This window comes from Nematostella vectensis, chromosome 2 (assembly GCF_932526225.1).
Source record: "Nematostella vectensis chromosome 2, jaNemVect1.1, whole genome shotgun sequence".
Taxonomy (NCBI): domain Eukaryota; kingdom Metazoa; phylum Cnidaria; class Anthozoa; order Actiniaria; family Edwardsiidae; genus Nematostella; species Nematostella vectensis.
Genome location: NC_064035.1, coordinates 15,652,356 through 15,674,869, shown reverse-complemented (window position 1 = coordinate 15,674,869; position 22,514 = coordinate 15,652,356). Strand labels below are relative to the sequence as shown.

Genomic DNA, 22,514 nt, shown 5'->3' with positions numbered 1-22,514 from the left:
CAGCAAACCACAAGGTGCTAGAATTGATGTTCCCGGCGATCACCAATGGGACTCTCCCTTAACCTCACCCAAAGTGCTATTCTTTTCGGTTAAAATTGGTATTCCCGACGATCATCCCCTTGACTATAAGCAAATGAATATGGTTTTATTATTATAATAAAACCTTAATTGTCTGTCGTCGTTGGATATTGACACCGGAATAACGGATAACGGGTTTTAGTATATAAAACTCGGGAACCTTGCAAGAACAAGCGATTTGATTGGTTGAGGAACTTGGGATAAAATGCAATATACAACTCCTAGGAGGTAGATACTTTCGTGCGCCCTGAATTCAAGCAAATGGAGGGTGCAACAGCCGATTTGCAAAGTGTTTCCGAAAAAAAAAATTGCTCTAAAGCTCCTTTTATTTCGGCGGATAGAATATCTACCATCGACTTGCGGTAGATATTTCGCCATTATCCACCTCAATGGAAATGGTATAATTGTTAACTATCCAGGAACTTTAAAGACAGGCTTTGGGGCAGACATGGGATCCTTCCTCTGAGAGCACACATTGGCCAGTTCAGGCACGTATCCAGTATTTTTGGTGCTAGGCGTGGGATGTGCAGTCATAGGTATCATTGGCAACCGGGTGGTGCTAGACGACCCCTCAATATGAAAAGACCTACCTTTTGGTGGCCAGGAGCACGCGCTGACATTCCGCACCCACCTCGCGCTCTGGAAATAAACAGGTTGGAGATGAAAAAAGCCAAGAACAAACACAGACCTGTAGTAAATAGAGCACCTCAAAAAGAAAAACAATACGCGCTATGCACGACAAACAGGCAAAATGAAAAAAAAACAGGGTTTAATATTTTGACAAATGCAGGTCTGCCCTTTTGTGAGCGGGTTACCTTTGTTGCGTGAGAAACTGGGTCTCAGCTTGGTCTCCCATCATTCCTCGCGCGTGAGTTCTGTGTTGGCGGGAAATTTCGAGGCGCGAAGAAGTTGTAATTTGTTCGAACGATCGAACGAGAAATCGTGGCAATATTATCGCTTGCAACTAACAAGACGATCGTTCAATTTGGCCAATAGCACCCAGCACTATGCCAGTCGACGTGAAGCCACTTCGGTTTGCTCACAGCGAAGGATTAACTGATGTTTGTTACGATGAATCCGGCGAGTGAGTCCTTGCTATTTGCTATTGTTTTGGTGTACAATTCTGGCTTTATTGGGTCTATCTTCGAGCTTTTGTTTGCTTAGTTATATTACGAGACTGATCAAAATTTGTTAATTTTATGTAATACTATGAAATTTAAATAAAAGAAACCGGTCGATGTCTTTTGATGTCGAGTTAGTTCGAATAGTCTCAATAGATCATACTGAAAAGTATGAATGCGAACGGATTTCAATTCGATCTCGGTTTGAATAGTCCTTGTAATACGTGCTGTATTTCATGTACAAATTATTATTATTATTATTTATTTTTTATTTTTTGCTTTCTCAGCCATTTGCTGACATGTGGCTCTGATGGAGATATCAGAATATATAAAGGATTTGACGATAGCGACCCAGAATCTATCCAGGCAGGGGTTCAAGTTAATGCTGTCCTGGTGAAGGTTAGAGTCTCATTAATGCTGTCCTGGTGAAGGTTAGAGTCTCAGTAATGCTGTCCTGGTGAAGGTTAGAGTCTCATTAATGCTGTCCTGGTGAAGGTTCGAGTCTCATTAATGCTGTCCTGGTGAAGGTTAGAGTCTCATTAATGCTGTCCTGGTGAAGGTTAGAGTCTCATTAATGCTGTCCTGGTGAAGGTTAGAGTCTCAGTAATACTGTCCTGGTGAAGGTTAGAGTCTCATTAATGCTGTCCTGGTGAAGGTTAGAGTCTCATTAATGATGTCCTGGTGAAGGTTAGAGTCTCATTAATGCTGTCCTGGTGAAGGTTAGAGTCTCAGTAATGCTGTCCTGGTGAAGGTTAGAGTCTCATTAATGCTGTCCTGGTGAAGGTTAGAGTCTCATTAATGCTGTCCTGGTGAAGGTTAGAGTCTCATTAATGCTGTCCTGGTGAAGGTTAGAGTCTCATTAATGCTGTCCTGGTGAAGGTTAGAGTCTCATTAATGCTGTCCTGGTGAAGGTTAGAGTCTCAGTAATACTGTCCTGGTGAAGGTTAGAGTCTCAGTAATGCGGCCCTGGTGAAGGTTAGAGTCTCATTAATGCTGTCCTGGTGAAGGTTAGAGTCTCATTAATGCTGTCCTGGTGAAGGTTAGAGTCTCAGTAATGCAGCCCTGGTGAAGGTTAGAGTCTCATTAATGCGGCCCTGGTGAAGGTTAGAGTCTCATTAATGCGGCCCTGGTGAAGGTTAGAGTCTCATTAATGCGGCCCTGGTGAAGGTTAGAGTCTCATTAATGCTGTCCTGGTGAAGGTTAGAGTCCCAGTAATGCGGCCCTGGTGAAGGTTAGAGTCTCATTAATGCTGTCCTGGTGAAGGTTAGAGTCTCAGTAATGCGGCCCTGGTGAAGGTTAGAGTCTCAGTAATGCAGCCCTGGTGAAGGTTAGAGTCTCATTAATGCTGTCCTGGTGAAGGTTAGAGTCTCATTAATGCTGTCCTGGTGAAGGTTAGAGTCTCAGTAATGCGGCCCTGGTGAAGGTAAGAGTCTCATTAATGCTGTCCTGGTGAAGGTTAGAGTCTCATTAATGCTGTCCTGGTGAAGGTTAGAGTCTCATTAATGATGTCCTGGTGAAGGTTAGAGTCTCAGTAATGCTGTCCTGGTGAAGGTTAGAGTCTCAGTAATGCGGCCCTGGTGAAGGTTAGAGTCTCATTAATGCTGTCCTGGTGAAGGTTAGAGTCTCATTAATGCTGTCCTGGTGAAGGTTAGAGTCTCATTAATGCTGTCCTGGTGAAGGTTAGAGTCTCATTAATGCTGTCCTGGTGAAGGTTAGAGTCTCAGTAATGCAGCCCTGGTGAAGGTTAGAGTCTCATTAATGCGGCCCTGGTGAAGGTTAGAGTCTCATTAATGCGGCCCTGGTGAAGGTTAGAGTCTCATTAATGCGGCCCTGGTGAAGGTTAGAGTCTCATTAATGCTGTCCTGGTGAAGGTTAGAGTCCCAGTAATGCGGCCCTGGTGAAGGTTAGAGTCTCATTAATGCTGTCCTGGTGAAGGTTAGAGTCTCAGTAATGCGGCCCTGGTGAAGGTTAGAGTCTCAGTAATGCAGCCCTGGTGAAGGTTAGAGTCTCATTAATGCTGTCCTGGTGAAGGTTAGAGTCTCATTAATGCTGTCCTGGTGAAGGTTAGAGTCTCAGTAATGCGGCCCTGGTGAAGGTAAGAGTCTCATTAATGCTGTCCTGGTGAAGGTTAGAGTCTCATTAATGCTGTCCTGGTGAAGGTTAGAGTCTCATTAATGATGTCCTGGTGAAGGTTAGAGTCTCAGTAATGCTGTCCTGGTGAAGGTTAGAGTCTCAGTAATGCGGCCCTGGTGAAGGTTAGAGTCTCATTAATGCTGTCCTGGTGAAGGTTAGAGTCTCATTAATGCTGTCCTGGTGAAGGTTAGAGTCTCATTAATGCTGTCCTGGTGAAGGTTAGAGTCTCATTAATGCTGTCCTGGTGAAGGTTAGAGTCTCATTAATGCTGTCCTGGTGAAGGTTAGAGTCTCATTAATGCTGTCCTGGTGAAGGTTAGAGTCTCATTAATGATGTCCTGGTGAAGGTTAGAGTCTCATTAATGCTGTCCTGGTGAAGGTTAGAGTCTCAGTAATGCGGCCCTGGTGAAGGTTAGAGTCTCATTAATGCTGTCCTGGTGAAGGTTAGAGTCTCATTAATGCTGTCCTGGTGAAGGTTAGAGTCTCAGTAATGCAGCCCTGGTGAAGGTTAGAGTCTCATTAATGCTGTCCTGGTGAAGGTTAGAGTCTCATTAATGCTGTCCTGGTGAAGGTTAGAGTCTCATTAATGCTGTCCTGGTGAAGGTTAGAGTCTCAGTAATGCGGCCCTGGTGAAGGTTAGAGTCTCATTAATGCTGTCCTGGTGAAGGTTAGAGTCTCATTAATGCTGTCCTGGTAAAGGTTAGAGTCTCAGTAATGCGGCCCTGGTGAAGGTTTGAGTCTCATTAATGCTGTCCTGGTGAAGGTTAGAGTCTCAGTAATGATGTCCTGGTGAAGGTTAGAGTCTCAGTAATGCTGTCCTGGTGAAGGTTAGAGTCTCAGTAATGCGGCCCTGGTGAAGGTTAGAGTCTCATTAATGCTGTCCTGGTGAAGGTTAGAGTCTCATTAATGCTGTCCTGGTGAAGGTTAGAGTCTCATTAATGCTGTCCTGGTGAAGGTTAGAGTCTCATTAATGATGTCCTGGTGAAGGTTAGAGTCTCATTAATGCTGTCCTGGTGAAGGTTAGAGTCTCAGTAATGCGGCCCTGGTGAAGGTAAGAGTCTCATTAATGCTGTCCTGGTGAAGGTTAGAGTCTCATTAATGCTGTCCTGGTGAAGGTTAGAGTCTCATTAATGATGTCCTGGTGAAGGTTAGAGTCTCAGTAATGCTGTCCTGGTGAAGGTTAGAGTCTCAGTAATGCGGCCCTGGTGAAGGTTAGAGTCTCATTAATGCTGTCCTGGTGAAGGTTAGAGTCTCATTAATGCTGTCCTGGTGAAGGTTAGAGTCTCATTAATGCTGTCCTGGTGAAGGTTAGAGTCTCATTAATGCTGTCCTGGTGAAGGTTAGAGTCTCAGTAATGCAGCCCTGGTGAAGGTTAGAGTCTCATTAATGCGGCCCTGGTGAAGGTTAGAGTCTCATTAATGCGGCCCTGGTGAAGGTTAGAGTCTCATTAATGCGGCCCTGGTGAAGGTTAGAGTCTCATTAATGCTGTCCTGGTGAAGGTTAGAGTCCCAGTAATGCGGCCCTGGTGAAGGTTAGAGTCTCATTAATGCTGTCCTGGTGAAGGTTAGAGTCTCAGTAATGCGGCCCTGGTGAAGGTTAGAGTCTCAGTAATGCAGCCCTGGTGAAGGTTAGAGTCTCATTAATGCTGTCCTGGTGAAGGTTAGAGTCTCATTAATGCTGTCCTGGTGAAGGTTAGAGTCTCAGTAATGCGGCCCTGGTGAAGGTAAGAGTCTCATTAATGCTGTCCTGGTGAAGGTTAGAGTCTCATTAATGCTGTCCTGGTGAAGGTTAGAGTCTCATTAATGATGTCCTGGTGAAGGTTAGAGTCTCAGTAATGCTGTCCTGGTGAAGGTTAGAGTCTCAGTAATGCGGCCCTGGTGAAGGTTAGAGTCTCATTAATGCTGTCCTGGTGAAGGTTAGAGTCTCATTAATGCTGTCCTGGTGAAGGTTAGAGTCTCATTAATGCTGTCCTGGTGAAGGTTAGAGTCTCATTAATGCTGTCCTGGTGAAGGTTAGAGTCTCATTAATGCTGTCCTGGTGAAGGTTAGAGTCTCATTAATGCTGTCCTGGTGAAGGTTAGAGTCTCATTAATGATGTCCTGGTGAAGGTTAGAGTCTCATTAATGCTGTCCTGGTGAAGGTTAGAGTCTCAGTAATGCGGCCCTGGTGAAGGTTAGAGTCTCATTAATGCTGTCCTGGTGAAGGTTAGAGTCTCATTAATGCTGTCCTGGTGAAGGTTAGAGTCTCAGTAATGCAGCCCTGGTGAAGGTTAGAGTCTCATTAATGCTGTCCTGGTGAAGGTTAGAGTCTCATTAATGCTGTCCTGGTGAAGGTTAGAGTCTCATTAATGCTGTCCTGGTGAAGGTTAGAGTCTCAGTAATGCGGCCCTGGTGAAGGTTAGAGTCTCATTAATGCTGTCCTGGTGAAGGTTAGAGTCTCATTAATGCTGTCCTGGTAAAGGTTAGAGTCTCAGTAATGCGGCCCTGGTGAAGGTTTGAGTCTCATTAATGCTGTCCTGGTGAAGGTTAGAGTCTCATTAATGCTGTCCTGGTGAAGGTTAGAGTCTCAGTAATGCTGTCCTGGTGAAGGTTAGAGTCTCATTAATGCTGTCCTGGTGAAGGTTAGAGTCTCATTAATGCTGTCCTGGTGAAGGTTAGAGTCTCATTAATGATGTCCTGGTGAAGGTTAGAGTCTCATTAATGCTGTCCTGGTGAAGGTTAGAGTCTCAGTAATGCGGCCCTGGTGAAGGTTAGAGTCTCATTAATGCTGTCCTGGTGAAGGTTAGAGTCTCATTAATGCTGTCCTGGTGAAGGTTAGAGTCTCAGTAATGCAGCCCTGGTGAAGGTTAGAGTCTCATTAATGCTGTCCTGGTGAAGGTTAGAGTCTCATTAATGCTGTCCTGGTGAAGGTTAGAGTCTCATTAATGCTGTCCTGGTGAAGGTTAGAGTCTCAGTAATGCGGCCCTGGTGAAGGTTAGAGTCTCATTAATGCTGTCCTGGTGAAGGTTAGAGTCTCATTAATGCTGTCCTGGTAAAGGTTAGAGTCTCAGTAATGCGGCCCTGGTGAAGGTTTGAGTCTCATTAATGCTGTCCTGGTGAAGGTTAGAGTCTCAGTAATGATGTTCTGGTGAAGGTTAGAGTCTCAGTAATGCTGTCCTGGTGAAGGTTAGAGTCTCAGTAATGCGGCCCTGGTGAAGGTTAGAGTCTCATTAATGCTGTCCTGGTGAAGGTTAGAGTCTCATTAATGCTGTCCTGGTGAAGGTTAGAGTCTCATTAATGCTGTCCTGGTGAAGGTTAGAGTCTCATTAATGCTGTCCTGGTGAAGGTTAGAGTCTCATTAATGATGTCCTGGTGAAGGTTAGAGTCTCAGTAATGCGGCCCTGGTGAAGGTTAGAGTCTCATTAATGCTGTCCTGGTGAAGGTTAGAGTCTCATTAATGCTGTCCTGGTGAAGGTTAGAGTCTCAGTAATGCGGCCCTGGTGAAGGTTAAGGCACAAAACATGGTTTAGTCATATGCGACTTGCTCGCAACACCACTACAACTCAAGTGGGCTGATATTTTCTCTTGAACTCTGCTACAATGTCTGACTTTGAAGGTCATAGTGTGTAATTCAGACATGTCATGTCATGTTGCATACAACTAAATCCTGCTGCCTAAAGGCCTAGCTAAACTAGGCAACATGTTGAGCACGACATGTAATGTGTGACATGTCTCCTAATTGTTTCCTAGTTTAGCCACTACCAAAAACATGTAGTGCGAAACAAATATTGTAGGGTGCGACCCAAAATGTTGTCAACTATCCTAGAAACATTTCTTTGTCACTGCTGCAAGATTTGGTGCATGCTACAATGTCTCTCTGGGTGGCTTAATAGGAGACATGCAGTTTAGTTTAGCCAGGCTTTAAGGGTATCCTTACATGATCTTAGATTGAGTGTCAACCCAAGCTAATGGCCTAACTCTGGTGAAAATTTGGGCTGAACTGCAAGTTTTCCACACTGCTCTCAACCCGGGTTAGCTTTTGGCTGCTTGTGAAGAGACTGGCAATAATCAAAACGGCATGCTTATAATAGCAGCAATTTACCTGTAGATTACAAAATCCATCTGACTTTCCTAATATTGTTACAACATCAGCAAATGGGCTAAAGGGATGGCTAGTAGATGTGTGTTTAAATAAGAAAATTGACAAACGTATCATGGTTCCCATCTAGGGAAACCCCATCTGATAACTGTGTTACCCCGAAATGAAAATTGAGCTGGGTTAGAGGCGAATTCATATAAACGTTTACAGGAGGTTATGATAAGAAGGGTAGACTGTGATCAGTATTTTGAGTCTCATTATCAACAGTTTTATTCAATTTGCCATACTGCTTAGTGAACAAGACTGCATATTGTGGACTCTAAATGGGGAGGGCCGGTAGGGTGGGGGGAGACACGACAGCATACACCATGTATCTTGTGTAATGAATATGGCCAACCCATTTTTTTACGAAAATATAGTGTACTATAGAAAATCATGGCTTGGTGGGATGAAATAAGATGTCCTTCAGAATTACTTTGGGGAGGAGCCTTGTCCTCCGCTCCCCTTGTTGGTACAATACTAGTAAACAAAGAGAATAGCATTCTTTATCACTGATGATACTGGTATTCTACTTTCAGGGAAAAAGGATTTTTGCAGCACCCGATGATTTTGCTGTTCAAGCTTTTACCTTCCCTGAGGTATGATTTTGACTGTCATTATTGATTTAATAATGATAATGATAATGATGATAATAATTTATAGGGCGCTCCTGATGGAATTCTTGCAAGATTTACTGCATCTGTCAATCACATGTGTTTGAACCAATCAAGAACACTTCTAGCTGCTGGGTCAAGGCATGTATATAAAGAAATTTGAAACCTGTTAGAATTAACAGTAGAATGTCTGCTGTATGCGGATGTGTTAATCATAACTATGTTGTGATCCTTAACCTATAGATGTACATTTGCCTTGTAGTGACTTCAGTATCAAAGTTGTGTCGCTAGATGACAACACCCAGAAATCCTTCAAGGGACACGAAGCCCCTGTGATGGGAGTCACACTGGACCCTAAGGATGAATATATGGTAACCATGGAAGAGTTTAGATTTAAAGGTCAAATTGGCATGACTCATGTACCTGACATTAGACTGTTCCAGTAGTTGTCCTGTATTTAAAGGGGTTTTGTTTGGAACAATTTAAATTTAGCATGGCTCTTGATAACATTTTGTTGGTTTCTCTTTCAGGCATCATCTAGCTGTGATGGGTCTGTGAAAATATGGAAAATGGTTGACCAGGTATTTTTATATTTGTAGACGTAGGGGGGGGGGGGGGTGATATCTTAAGTCCTTTTTTCTGTACTACACACACATACAGTATGTTAATGGTGATAACCATCTTGTTACAGTCTGTTGTCAAGTCACTAAATCTACTGCCAAAATTCAATGACCCAAGGTAAAGTAGGAAACATTCTTTGGTGTTTTTCATTTATTATAGTCCCTATGGAAATTTAGAGCATTTACTTGATTTTTCAGTGCTTCAAAGTCCCTGGAAAGGCTTGCTTGGCAGTCAGTGAGTGGAAAGGTGAAAGCATATTCTTATGTATATAAAGAGAAACTGCTTTTCTTTTATAATTAATTCCTTTTGTGAAAGTTTGATATGCCATAGCTTTTATTAATTTGAATTTTTTTTCTACAGTATCTTGCTATACCTGTCGACAAAGAGCTTAAGGTTTGTGATCAAATGTTCACATTGCTTTGGGACATGTGCAGTAGATTGTAATATATTCAACCACAGACTTTCTACCCTTGTCTGGGAATGGGAATGGGGTAGAGTAAACTTAAGTAAACTTTTTAAGACATAAGAATTCAAGGAAATACTAAATAAATCTTTTTTCTGTGTTGATACTAAGTATGTTGGGTAATAATTAGGCAACCAACCCTATTCTGACTACCTCTGTTTTAACTTTTTTTTTCCTTACAGTACTGTTCATAACTACAATACAGCACCAAAAACATACACCACTACTAGATTAGATGCAGTAACAACAGTTTTAGCTTTGTTTCCATGATCGTTGCAAAGTGTCATGCCCTTGCATCTTTGGAATGTTATTTCCATAGGCAGTGTAGCCTGTGGTTCAATAATATGTACAGTAACACGTGTGGGTCATACAGTATTAACACAAAAAGTTATCAGCCATGAAAATGTGTCTAATATGTATCTGTATATAAATATATATGTTGTTGCAGGTTTATGAGAGAGACTCTTGGGAAGTTAAATTTTGTTTGTCAAGTGATGAATGCTTTGAGGTAAGATCATTTTTTTCCAAACCACTTCCACTTTGCAAAACAAATCTTAAAAAACGTCGATGACTGAATTACACATTATTGTAAGACTATTGCTTTAGGCTCTGATGTGTAGTTTTTCCACTTTGCTTTCTTACCTTAGGCTATTTCCCTGGTTTCCTGGTCTTCTTGTGGGAATTTTCTGGCAAGTGCTAGTATAGAGGGTCAAATCATTATCTGGAATATCAACACCCAGTCTGCAGTGGAAATGTATGTAAACCTTCATCTTTCTTGATAGTCATTTGTTTTCTTTATTTGAACATATGCTGTGATGTCTTTGAAGTACTGTTTTTATAGTATCATACATTTTCATTAACTTAAAATCATAGTATCAAGCAAGAGAACAGTTCACCTCTTTGCAATATTGTCTGGCATCCAAGTGGAAAGAGGGAGATTGCATATGTTGATAATCAGGTACTTTCCCGTATTAACCATGTGGTTTGTCCAGGGTTTTAGCATACATAGCGTATGCATTGTACATTACTGACATTAATGTGTTTGGATCATTTCAGGGACAGTTTGGAGTTTGTGAAAATGTTGTTCCAGGATCTGCATTAACAAAAGTATGGTCGTCATTTACACACATTGGCACAATTTTTAACTATAGGTATTGTAAATCCATACCATGTTTTCATCTTTCATATTTTTACTAACCACAGAACAAGATCTCCAGTATTGATGCTAATGATGCAATGGTTGACAGTGACAATGACTCTCTGGTTGCAACAAAGCGCCTCAGGGTCAAATCTGCTTGGATTGATGATGAAGCAGATGATGATGATGAAGATGATGAATTTAAAGGTTTGCCTAAAGACATAATAGGTTGTTTATCCATTTGTCTAGTATCCAATGTGTACTTTCTCAGCCTGCTGTAACTCTTGTTCATGCTGTTTGATGGCGGCATTACTAAAAAGAGGAACCGGCGGAACCAGTATATTTCATTTAGTTATAGGGGTAGGAATGCCATACTAGGATCACCATTTATTCCCTTTCTAATCTGCACAAAACACAAGGCAATGAAACACTCTGTTGTGAAATGCCAAGACAACATCACTAAGCGCAAATGTGCTACATTATTTCATGTATATTTGACATTCTGTCATATATAGAAGCTCATCTTGTTAGTAGCGTTGTTCATTGCGTCCTGTTAGAGGTAAGGCCAACTTGCAAAGGGCACGATTGTAGCTGGAAATTGTTACTTAATAATTTATACACTTCTTTATATGTACTGTACATGTGCTGAATGAATACAATTAAAATCCAATCTGAAACAATTGTAAGTGATTTTAAAGTACTTTGAAGATTTCTCACTTGGGATATCCGGAAATATTATGCAATTATAGCCTAGCCAAGGTTGCCGTTGTCAATAAAAACTTACTGGTTTGCGCTTAGTGATGTTGTCTTGGCATTTCACAACTGAATGTTTAATCACCTTGAGTTTTGTGCAGATTAGAAAGGAAATAAATGGTGATCCTAGTATGACATCCCTACCCCTATAACTTAGTGAAATATACTGGTTCCGCCGGTTCCGCTGGTTCCGATTTTTAGTAATGCCAGTTCGATGGTCTATTTTTGCTCCCTTTCTTCCTTTGTTTTAAATTTGTAGCTTATGAACTTCTTGTTCAGAATTAAAACAGAACTGTGCATTTTTCAAACACAGACATTCGTAAACTGAAAGAGCAGTTAGCTGCTCCCCTAGACTTTCCTGAAGACATTGATGCTGATACAGCAAGTGAAGTTTCTGCTGCAAGAAAGGTACAGGCTATATTTACTGTACAGGTTATATTTACTGTACAGGCTATATTTACTGCATATAAGTCACACATGTCAACAGAGATATTCTTATTTACCAAGCTACTGTGTACTAAACGTTTTTTTCTTTTTCTTATAGACTACTGTTGTTCATGTTCCGGTCACACCTACTCTTCAACCAGCATTCCAGCCTGGCTCAACACCATCTCACCTTATGCACCGATTTATGGTAAAGTAGCATTGACATAGTTTATGTAGCTAAGACTGAGATGAAGTTGTAGGGACAATCTCAACCAGATCAGTAAAAAATAGTGTCATGGAGCAGTATCTTACTAAGGGTGAATCTAGCAATAATGTTTAAATAGGGGCACGGGGTTGGAGGAGGAGGTGGGGAGGCAACATAAAGAACACAGGCAGAGTTTTGTGGTGGGTTGAGGCCGGACCCCCTGCATCTGCCATTACATTAAAAACAATTCCTTTAAAAAAATGTTTTTCCTTTTTTGTGTGTGTAAGTTTTCTATGGAGGGTTAAATGTATCAGGTTTTCCAAGGTTGAGTGGCTTGCTTGAAAGAGCTAACAGAGGCTTACTGTACTTTGATTGCAGGTTTGGAATTCAATTGGTATAATACGATGCCACAATGATGATGAGCTGTCATCTATTGAAGTTGAATTCCATGACACCAGTACCCATCATCCATTACATTTAACCAACCACTTTAACCACACAATGGCTGCACTGTCCTCCAATGCAGTTCTACTTGCATGTAAAGGACAGGATGACCTACCCAGGTATACTTTCCTGGATGTGTGCCTTTGTAAGCACTTAACCCTCCCATTCAGGTCCTAAGGCTACGAAAAAAAAAAGGTTTTTCAACCCATCAAGGACTACCTACCTAGCCTGGCCTACCTGTAAGTCCCTTAATACTGGACACAGGCGATCATTTATGTGTCTTTGATATGATGTGGTCAGGATTTGAACACTATCATTGCTCTTCCATCAAGCATTAATATGTTTACAAAATAAGAGAAGCATGAATTAACTTTAGGGGATCATAAAACATTGCCTCACAAAGTACAGTACCATATATGATTTATTATTGACAGTCAGTGCTCTTTCCAAGCAAACATTGGACATTTTTTTTTATTTCCAGCAAAATGGTCTGCTTGCATTTTGGTAGCTGGGACAGCTCTAAAGAATGGACCGTTGAGATGCCTCCAGGAGAACACATTGAGGTGATTAATTGAATGCAATGTTTTTAAAAATACAGTGCTTAAGGTAATCACAATTGTTAACTTGTTCTGAAAGAAGATATCAAACAAATCTACATTGGCCCCCAGGCTATTGCTGTTGGTAGTACATGGGCTGCTGTTGCCACAAGCAAGCTGATGGTACGCATCCTGACAATAACTGGAATTCAGAGGCAGGTCTTCAGCCTTCCTGGTCCAGTGGTGGCCATGTCTGGTCATTTAAACCAATTGGTGCTTACATACCATGCTGGAAATCCACTACCTGATGAGCAGGCATTGGGAGTGAAGGTACTGGATCTCGCAGCCGGCAGACAGACGGTCAACGACCAGAGACTCACCATCAGCAAAAAGTCAACGTTGTCATGGATTGGGTGAGAACTAGTTCATCTGGATATGTGCATTTAGTCAAGCCACACTAGTGGTATATGATCAATGCTGCATTCTGATTGGTTGACGTAGAGTACTAGTAGGCAATATGTTATAGCCTGTCATAGTAAAAAGTATAATATAGTGTATATCTAATTGTAATGTTATTTGGTGGACAGAAATCTTCTGTCACCTGCTGAAAGTCTATTATTGCCCTTGGTTTCATAATTTTTTTTGCCAGGCGCCGTAGTATTAATTAATGCTTTGTTTTATTCTAGTTTTTCAGAGGAAGGTACCCCTACCACTGCTGACTCCATGGGTGTGGTCAGAATGCTTAATCGTTCATTTGGTAACACATGGGTACCAGTGTTAGAAACCAAGGGCCAGGTGCATTCAGCTGTATTATTTATAGATTGGAGTACTGTGTACCTGTGTTGTATTTCTCTGCACGTTATTTAGGTTGTACTCTTTATATAATAACACTGTTATTCGTTTTCTCAATTTCGCAGTTAAAGTCCAAATCTGATAACTATTGGGTCTTGGGTATGGAGGAGCGAACTCAACAACTCAGGTCAGTTAAATTTTGTTTTTGTGCATGTTTCATAAGTTCTTTGGATAGAACACATTCATATGACTGTCATCTTTGTACCAGGTGTGTTCTTTGCAGGGGGAGTAGTTATCCCCCAACCCTGCCACGTCCTGTTCTTGTGCTTCTACCTCTTAAGATTCCTTTGTGTGAGATGGCTACCGACAAAGGTGAAAAGGAGGTAAGAAGATTCTTTTCCAAAAAAAAAAATGATGTAATCTGTTTTTTAACTAAGTTTGATAAACAAAATTGTTTCTCTTTGCAGGAGAGTTACCTTAAATCATGTCTTTTGTCAAATCATTTCACCTACTGCCAAAAGCAAGGAGAGGATATAGAGGAAGAAGCAGAGCAGCAAGCAAGAACAGCACAAATCCAAACTATAATGAGACTTTTTGCTGTAAGTTTGTTACTTTAAAATACTCTACAATAATGGAGTTCACTATTGCTAATAAGGAGATAAATGACGACAGATTAGAAATAACCTTCACCCTGAATGTATTCAAGTTAATTGAGCAATTTGTAAGTTGCTTGGAATATGAATTTAATTTATTTCTCTGATCGGTCAGTTATCAGATGTGTGCCAAGGATTTTCTGAGGGTTGGGGTGGCGGTGGAGCGAGTAGATGAGGATTTGCAATCATGATTATCATGTACTGTAAATAAAATTGACCACGCACCCCCTGCGACCACCCCCAGCTATAATGCACCTTGTTATTTACACTAACCCTCCTTTTTGTTGTCTAGCTGGCCTGCAAGACAGATCGTGAATTCAGGGCTGCTGAGTATTGTGAATTGCTCCCCGATCAGCGTTCTGTAAGTATTGGATGATATTGGTCAATGGTGACTGAGTCCTGTAGTGCAATTTAGAGAAAACTTGCAAGGGACTAAAACAGGGTTGCAAGGGACTAAAACAGGGTTGATATCAATATGACTGACTATGTTGCTTCCACGTTCTACCTGTAGGTAAGTCTTGCCATCAAATACGCAGCAGGAAATAGAAAAATGAACCTTGCACAGCGGCTGAATGACTTGGCCTTCCAAAAGGCCCAGGAGGAGGCTGAAGAGGTCTGTGATGATGATGAGCAGTTGAACTGGCCGCCAAGAAGAGCCCAAAACACTGTGTCTTCTGTAAGAAGAGGCAGCTCTCGACAACGTGAAGTCAACAACGATGAAGATCAGATGGAGGTAGCACACGAGGATTCAGATGACGAACGAGATATGACAGGGAGAAGACGGGGTTCAGAGCAAGATGAAGTCATCAAGCCTAATCCCCTGTTGAGGCGTTCCCTTCCTAAACCGGACCACCCCACCCCATCCCCCTCCTATAGCTCGTGTGCAAGCCAGGGCCGACCCAACCCCTTCAAGGTCCTCAGCCCCAGCAAGCGTAGCATGGGTGCATGCGGGAAAAGCTTCTTCCAGAGCGTGGAAGACGAAAAGAAGACAGCCTTAGCTACTAAGGCAGCCAAAATATGTAAGACTATATACATAGTTTGTAATAACGTCTTTTGCATGCTTTTGAAGTAGATTGTGTGGGTTTTATAAAGAACGGTAAGGGGAGGGGAGGGGCTGCTGATTAAGATTTATTCCAAATGTCTTTTTTGCTTGGCCGTGAGATGTCTCCAGTATATATACGATATTTTGAAACAAGAAGAGGATTAGAAGTTCAAAAAAGCTTGGCTATTTCAACAAGGTCGTATAAATGTCTTCTTTCCCTTATTTTAAGAACTCTGTTCTTTCTCTTTTGTGCCTCTTATCCTTCCTATTGTCTCTGATATCTTAGCGCCAAAATCCAACTCCAAGGCGAGGAAATCGAAGCAAATGACTCTCCAATCGAAAGTCGGCAACCAAATTAAAGCAGACAGGCCTGATGAGAAAGCTGACCGACAAACCAAGAAGTGAGTTCTGTTGTGACTGCCTTAGTCGCGTATTCACACGTGGCACGTGTCAGTGACGTCATTCACGTCTTTACGTGGTGTCAAAAGCGTGCCAATATGACACATTCTCTTCTATTTTTTTCTAAGCGCATAGACACTGATTGTATTACATTTGTTCAGGAAAAATGGCTTCAGTCTGTGGCTGGAGGAAAATCGTGATCAGATCGAGGAAGAGAATCCGGATATCCCGGACGAAGACGTCGTCAAGATTGCCATGAAAACGTGGAAAGGTCTCGACAGCGTGGAAAAGAAGGTGTGGAATGAGAAGGCGAAAGGGAATGCAGGAGAGACGGAAGAAAAGAAACGCAAGCGAGAGAATGACGAAAATGACGCAGAAAATTCACAAAGCTCCGAGCATGATAGCATGTCGAAAAAGATCAAATCAGGAGGAACTGTTCGGTCATCTCGAGATCTGTCTGGTTTCTCCTACTCAAAAAATTGATATCTTGTCTGAAAAGTGGCGTTACAATTGTAAACGTTGAAAAACAACTCCCGAAAAGATTAAGTTTGTATATTTTAATAGCTGTTTTATTTTACATAGCTTACTATCTATGCAATCTTAAATAATACTAAAATAACGCGTGATCAATACCGCTGGAAAAAAGGTCTTATCGGGGTGGGGGGGATAGTGGTTACATAAAGGCTGTGTGTGAGTGTGGGGGGGGGGGGGGGGGGGGGGGCGTGCCGACGATGCACTGGGGCACACTCAGCTATAGAAGCCTTGTCTTCAAGTCACAAAGGCGACTTATTTGATCTACATTCGACCACCGACTCCTGCGTAACGCCTTGGCGACTCAGCCACAAGGTAGTCCCCATCCAGACCTTTGTACGGCTGCCTCTTTCTGTACTTGTTCAGCGCGAGTGCTAGTATCGCCACGAGACAAGCTCCTGCGACAACACACCCAGCAATAAGGCCAGCAGACCCAGAGGTTTCTGGGTCTTTCGCACTGCCTCCCGCCTGGAATCAAAACTTGCATTAGAGGTGTTTAGGAAATATTCTCACCAAGGGGCTTTTTTCCTGTCTCTTTCTCGCTTATCTTATCCAATTTTCGGATTTTGCGCCTCTGCCCTCTTCCTTACTTTCCGCCATTATTCTTTGTGTTAATGCCTCTGTATTTTATCCTCACACCTACTCGACCTATTAATAGCCTCATCCCTCCCACACCCTTATGCATATCCATCATTCTACAAGCTGCCCCACCCTCCAACTTCCTTTGTCTATCCATCTCCATCCCAATCACACAACAGCCTGCCCATCCCCGTACCTCCTTTTCCTTTCTTTCTTCAGCGGAAGCTGTCATTCCTCGCTCAAAGCTGAACTGCGGCCGTGCCATTGCCCCCCAGATCTGTTTATCCCTCGTCTGTAGTGTAACGGGCGAGTCACAGCTTGAGGCCATGATTCCCCCTCTTCCTACAGCGTATCGGTCATACTCCCTAACGGCCAGGTCGTACACAGGAATTCCCTCACTGTCGCTGGAAGCGGCCAGTAGCTCATTGGCTTGTTGTTTGCTCTGGAGCCGTGCGCTGCCCCCTGTGTAACAGTCGCTAAGTCTTAGCGCTTAAAACTGGTGTGTAAGTTCATATATCACATCAATTATTTATCACAATAATTTGTATACAGTGAGGTCCGGGCGATACTCCCGTGGGACATTTTGACAGTTTTGAACAACGTAAAATATGTTCAAACTATGACAAAGTTCTCGAGTGGCATGGTCTTCGTCTGGGTAAGATATAATCAACCCTCTGCCAATAGACACTCTAATTACGAGCACTATTTTGAGTCCTCTTGCAAACACTGTCTTTGAAAGCGTATTTGATAGAAAGATTACAGTATATACACGGATGACCTACCCTTCACAGCCTGTAAGGCGTCTGCCGTTGTGATGTTGACCGCCGCTACCCAGGACTTTGTCGCTTGCACATACAACGGGTGATTATACGTCACCCATATATCTTCGTCATTGACTCGCAGGACCACCAAATCCTTGGGTTGAACAAGCTTCTTCCGCACCTGATCAACCCGTCGGAGGTGCGTCACTTCCGGTGAGTCTCCTTCGTGTCGAGTGACGACGAGATCGCCTACTCGCACCTCGCGAATGGGTACCAGGCCCCTGGTAAAATAACAGTAACGTGTAATATTAGGGCTCCTGTGGCTATAAGCATTTCTATTGTTAACCAAAACTATTAAAACTTGTTTAAAAAGATAATACAACAATGCGACCTTTCTTGATCCAGAATTTAGAGCGGCGTTCCTGTGAGGCTGTCATATCAAAATAGATCTTCCTCCCCCCTTTCTGATATGGTTTGCTAGGGTCTATTTTTGGCCGTCTGTATTTAGTGTCCAGTGCATTATCAATATGAGTTTTATGAGTTACTGGAACCTAGTAAAAAGGAATTAAATACTACTAAAAAGCGAAATGAAATACAAAGTATGGAAAGGATTTAAGCACAAAAAAACCTTGTTCCAGAAGCAATCATGTATATACACCTATTTCATAAAAGGTTGCACTCAAGAATCCATGTGGCGTAACCCGCGGTGGTTCATGGGTAGCGTATGAATGGCTGAATCTTGTATCTGAAAGCCATGTGAATGTCCATAAGAACATAAACAATAATTCTACAGCTTTTGAAACCTGTACTTGCATTTTATTCACGCTTATTTGATAAACATGAAGCACTGCGAGTTACGATACACAGATTCTCGGAGTGCAACGTTATTTGAAATAGGTGTATCTCTTTCAAAAGCTCGATAGAATCCTACCGTGCGGTATGTACAAGGGTGTTGCCATGGAAACAAGACTTGACAAGGCAGCAGTCGTGGTGCCAGTCAGGGCGGCAGCTCTGATGTCCTGACGAGCAGTCACATGTCTCCGGCGGACAGCATTCCGGACACTTGATGGTGTCGCACTGTGTACCGGTGTAAGGCGCACGGCACTCGCACTTAAAAGGGTCGCTAGGGCAAGTTCCGTACACGCATGGCTCAGTGCATTTCCAGATCTTAGTGCATGGGCCCCGACCGGGAGTGAAGCTGGCGTCGCCAACCTAAAGGTTGTGATATGGTGGATGCCCGTAAGTAAGGTCGCCGTTAGGATAAGTCTCCAGTACACACCAGGGGCGGAACCAGAAATTCCAAAGGGGGTGGTGGTGGGGGGAAGAGGGGGGGGGGGGGGGGGAGCAAGAAAGGGGGGCGGATCCATTGTTCTTCGTTAGATGTCCTTATATTTCTTGTTATTTGTATGCCAACTGTCTGAAAATAGGTAGGGCTTTGGCCCGCTCGGCCCGCCCCTGCACACGCCGTAGGAACCCTTACAAATGTACTTATTAACAGGGATGTCCTCCAAAGTAACAAGTCTTACAGAGGTTAGTTAAAACATTTTCAATACGCGAATCAAGTAACAAGAAGATTTGCCGGAATTGGATAAAGAAACTTCGACGTATTTTTTTTATATTTGTCGACATGACAATCCAAGATTTTTTCTGCACTAATTGTTTTCCTACCATTTCTAAATAACTCTTTATCAAGCTTTCAAGGATGCACAATACTCACGTTGTTGAGCCAGCCATAATCGCATGTACACGACTTTTTCCCGGCGCTGATTTGGCACGACCCATGGCCACACCCGTCACATTTCTGTACCGCGCACGTGGGGCCTGTATAACCCGGCCTGCATGCGCACGTGTCTGGGCCTGCCGAGCACGTGCCACCCACCGAGGAACAGTTGTTGCAGGTCCCTATGTACGTACCACAGTCGGCACCAGACCAATATTTCTCGCACTCGCACTTGTCTGGTGCTGTGGTGCAGCGTCCGTGACTGCAGGGAACGCTGCAGTTGGAGATGAACTCACAGTGGGGTCCTGGATGAATGATAGAATGGGTGTTTGTCTTAGTGCAATCTTATAGAAGAATGTGTAGTTCCAGAAAATATCCATATCCCCCACCCCCATTGAAGGGATTGAAAATTCCGGGGGGGTGGGGGGTTCAGACGCCCAGGAATTTCCAGAAGGGAGGGAAAGTAAAATGGATGGGTTTCCTTTGTAGTAGTGGTAACGCTACCTGTCTAATGGTTGGGTTGCCTGTGTTATTATGGTCATTGTGGTGAGTGGATTACAATTTTAGTGGTAAGGTTTAAATATATCATTGTAGAGGTTGTTTATCTGTAAAGGAAAGCTATCTGTGTTGCCCGGATTTCCTTTTTAGTGGTTGGGATGCCTGTGTAGTTATCAGTTTCTTGTGTGGTGGTTAGTGGTGGTTGCGTTACGTTAAGTGCAAGTATTTATATGATGCCATGTTTGCATGTTATCCCAGATGCGAATACAAGGTAAAGTATGTTACTGTAGAAAAAGTAGGTTATGCAAGAGACTCGAAGCATTCTCAAAAAAAGGGGGAGTTTGTTCTTACTCAAGGAAGAAAGAAGTAGAAGAAAACTCAGGCATACTCAACTTGTATAGAATTATCCAGATAGAATGTTCAAATAACAATGTAATCATATATCAATAATATCATGAGGATAAACTCAATTCATGTAGCATATTGTTTCTCATTATTGCATTATATCGCTCATAGCTGTAAATAAACGAGATGCTCTCTCCTTAACTATTTTATAGTTCAGCCAGAAAATGTCTTATACTTATTCAGGGATGAAACTAATGGTTTAACTATGTACTTATTGAGTTGCCTGTGTGAGTGTTCAGTGGTACGCAGTAAGTTACCTGTGTAGTGGTCGGGGCATTTGCAGTGACGGCTGTCCACGCAAAACCCGTTATTCAGGCATTTCCAATCGGGAGCGCAGTAGGCCCTGTGGAAAGTCATGCCACCACTTTTTAGCGCAAATTGACAAAATGTCGAGACAGAGTAAGAATATCGCAATACTACGGGCCCCTATAGCTCTCCTAGGATAAAGATGAAAATAACAATCCCTTATTTATCCCTTTCCTTTTTAACGCAGACTTAGCTCCTGATCGCAAACCCTGAAAAAGCCCACCTGTCACAACCGGTTTCCGGGCTGTAGTAGTTACTGTAACATTCGCACTTGTTTGGGTCATGCGGGCACGCACCGAAATGGCACGGTACATTGCACATGGCGCGGTCACACAGATCACCATGCCAACCGGGATCACATTCGCACCGAAACCTCGACTTGGTGCAGCGGCCATGCGCACAAGCGAGCCATGGGAAGCACGCCGTGACGTTATCACAGTTAGCCCCAGTCCACCCGGTCTGGCATCGTTCGCAGGAGGTGCCGTCTATTGCGCATGCACCATGCTTGCATGTCGAGTTCGGATTTGTGCATCCGATACTCTCACAACATTCCCCTGAAAACACAGATAAAACAATAAGTTAGCGTTACGGATAAGCAGCGAGGGAAATATATATGGAAATTACACAAGTAGGCGAAAACAAAATGCATCAACCATCAGGAATCAGCAGAGAGCCGACATCTCGATATCAAGGGTCGGCAACGAAAATACCAAACCAATCAGACTTGTCGTGACGTTTTTGAGCAGCAAACTCACAAAAATGTTTGCCTTATTCGTTAGCAACGAGTTGCTTTTTTGGAGTAAAAATTGCAATTGACAATGGCAGTTCTACGACCGAAAGGACCCCTGGATCCCATAATATCTGCTCCAAAATCAGAAAACTATTATATAAAATAAATTTAAATGTAATTAATATATGGTTCAGACATCGCTTGAGTTAATTAACCACCTTTATTTTTACAAAAAATCAATACCCATAAGCACCTTGCTGTCGTACAGATTTATAAGGATTAAACCAATAGGTATACTGCCACCTAGAAATAACTAAGAAGCTAATCTATCTAGGTGGCAGAATACAGGAATGGAAGCCGGCACATATATATACAAAAACAGACAATTGACTTACATTGAAAAAAGAAAAAAATAGACATGAAAAAGACAAAACACGGACAAAAATAAATATGATAAATACTGTGATCGTAACGAGATTGGAGGAAACTATAGATAATTGTTTAGTAAGATGACTATAGCAAGCAGACTGATAAACCTTGCTCATAAACGATATAATATATGTTCAAACTACTTTTGAATGACTCAGTTTTTGCTCGTGCGTACCTGTATAGGGGCCCCAGTGGACGTTTATCACCGCTGCCGTGTAGCACTTGCAGGTTTGGGTAGCTGCATTGTAGTCGCCGTGACCAAAGCACTGTGTGTAGGGGTCGCACAAAGACAAGACGCCTCGTATGGCAAACGCAGCAAACGCCAAGCAGATCAAAATCGGCTTAAGCATTCTTGGTGCAGATAGGCTTTTCTCTAGAAGAAAAATGACTATGTTTTAGAATAAAACACCATGTAAAACTATTCTGAAAATATTGATATTTCAACTTGATTCACTAAAAATGCACTAAAAATATTGTATGATCACGATGATATTAAATAAAGACAACAAATTACCTTATAAGAATCCAGACAGCTTTGTCAGCAATGTCGTGGTTTGCCAGTTCTTCATTAAACGCTGTTTCACAAGCTTTTATAACCTTAGAGGCGTGATGGGCGCGTGACTTTTGTATAGCCAATCAGATTGCATTATTATCTAAGCGGTTATTCCCCTCCTCAGAATTTAGCTTACAAGTGCATGATGTAATTTTCTGAGAAAGTGAGACGTACGACTGAGTTCTTTCGCAATAATATCTATACCTTGTGACTCCGGATAATTAAATTACAGGCTTAGAGAGTTAAGAATGTGTCTTTTTGAACTAAATAACATAAATACGAAGGGACAGACAGAGTTACAAAGTGAACGCTGCTGCTTAACTAAGGTCAGAAAGTGCAGATTAATTCCCCTACAATGCGCGCGTGACATCCACGTTACAGGGGGGATACCCACTTCAACCTCACAACAATGATAATGTGCCCGGATAAATAGAATATGCTACTTGTAGAGAAAGGGTATTTTACGTCTA

General features: G+C 42.4%; 2 protein-coding genes across 3 annotated transcripts; one reads left to right on the top strand and one right to left on the bottom strand.

Annotated features, from left to right (window-relative positions):
* The first annotated feature begins 897 nt into the window (after positions 1-897).
* On the top strand, positions 898-16,093 carry LOC5516749 (WD repeat and HMG-box DNA-binding protein 1). 2 transcript variants are annotated; one of them, XM_048721452.1, is made up of 27 exons: positions 898-1,162; positions 1,487-1,598; positions 7,986-8,045; positions 8,110-8,201; positions 8,323-8,431; positions 8,591-8,641; positions 8,752-8,798; positions 8,879-8,927; positions 9,042-9,074; positions 9,593-9,652; positions 9,792-9,898; positions 10,018-10,102; positions 10,201-10,251; positions 10,348-10,489; positions 11,349-11,443; positions 11,580-11,669; positions 12,045-12,229; positions 12,592-12,673; positions 12,779-13,059; positions 13,333-13,441; positions 13,564-13,625; positions 13,707-13,821; positions 13,906-14,037; positions 14,384-14,452; positions 14,603-15,110; positions 15,420-15,534; positions 15,694-16,093. In XM_048721452.1, the coding sequence occupies exons 1-27, from the start codon at positions 1,086-1,088 to the stop codon at positions 16,013-16,015; spliced, it is 3,240 nt and encodes a 1,079-aa protein (XP_048577409.1). In that variant the 5' UTR covers positions 898-1,085; the 3' UTR covers positions 16,016-16,093. The 2 variants fall into 2 exon arrangements, with proteins under 2 accessions (XP_048577409.1, XP_048577414.1); XM_048721457.1 differs by lacking the exons at positions 898-1,162; positions 1,487-1,598 and adding an exon at positions 5,681-5,694.
* Positions 16,075-22,156, bottom strand: LOC5516744 (neurogenic locus notch homolog protein 1). The gene is made up of 9 exons (XM_048721466.1): positions 22,006-22,156; positions 21,667-21,864; positions 20,556-20,886; positions 20,284-20,369; positions 19,121-19,428; positions 18,335-18,615; positions 17,425-17,684; positions 16,839-17,104; positions 16,075-16,531 (listed from the first exon to the last, which is right to left on the bottom strand). The coding sequence occupies exons 2-9, from the start codon at positions 21,839-21,841 to the stop codon at positions 16,328-16,330; spliced, it is 1,911 nt and encodes a 636-aa protein (XP_048577423.1). The 5' UTR covers positions 21,842-21,864; positions 22,006-22,156; the 3' UTR covers positions 16,075-16,327.
* Between the last annotated feature and the right edge of the window lie 358 nt (positions 22,157-22,514).

Excerpts from the sequence above, each read along its gene's own strand:
- LOC5516749 (XM_048721452.1), top strand. The coding sequence starts at position 1,086 with ATGCCAGTCGACGTGAAGCCACTTCGGTTTGCTCACAGCGAAGGATTA. Across the intron at positions 1,599-7,985 it reads TTAATGCTGTCCTGGTGAAG|GGAAAAAGGATTTTTGCAGC; the intron begins GTTAGAGTCTCA and ends TTCTACTTTCAG. Across the intron at positions 8,202-8,322 it reads CTTCTAGCTGCTGGGTCAAG|TGACTTCAGTATCAAAGTTG; the intron begins GCATGTATATAA and ends TTTGCCTTGTAG.
- LOC5516744 (XM_048721466.1), bottom strand. The coding sequence starts at position 21,841 with ATGCTTAAGCCGATTTTGATCTGCTTGGCGTTTGCTGCGTTTGCCATA. Across the intron at positions 20,370-20,555 it reads CCGGAAACCGGTTGTGACAG|GGCCTACTGCGCTCCCGATT; the intron begins GTGGGCTTTTTC and ends GACTTTCCACAG. Across the intron at positions 17,105-17,424 it reads CGCCTTACAGGCTGTGAAGG|GGGGCAGCGCACGGCTCCAG; the intron begins GTAGGTCATCCG and ends ACTGTTACACAG.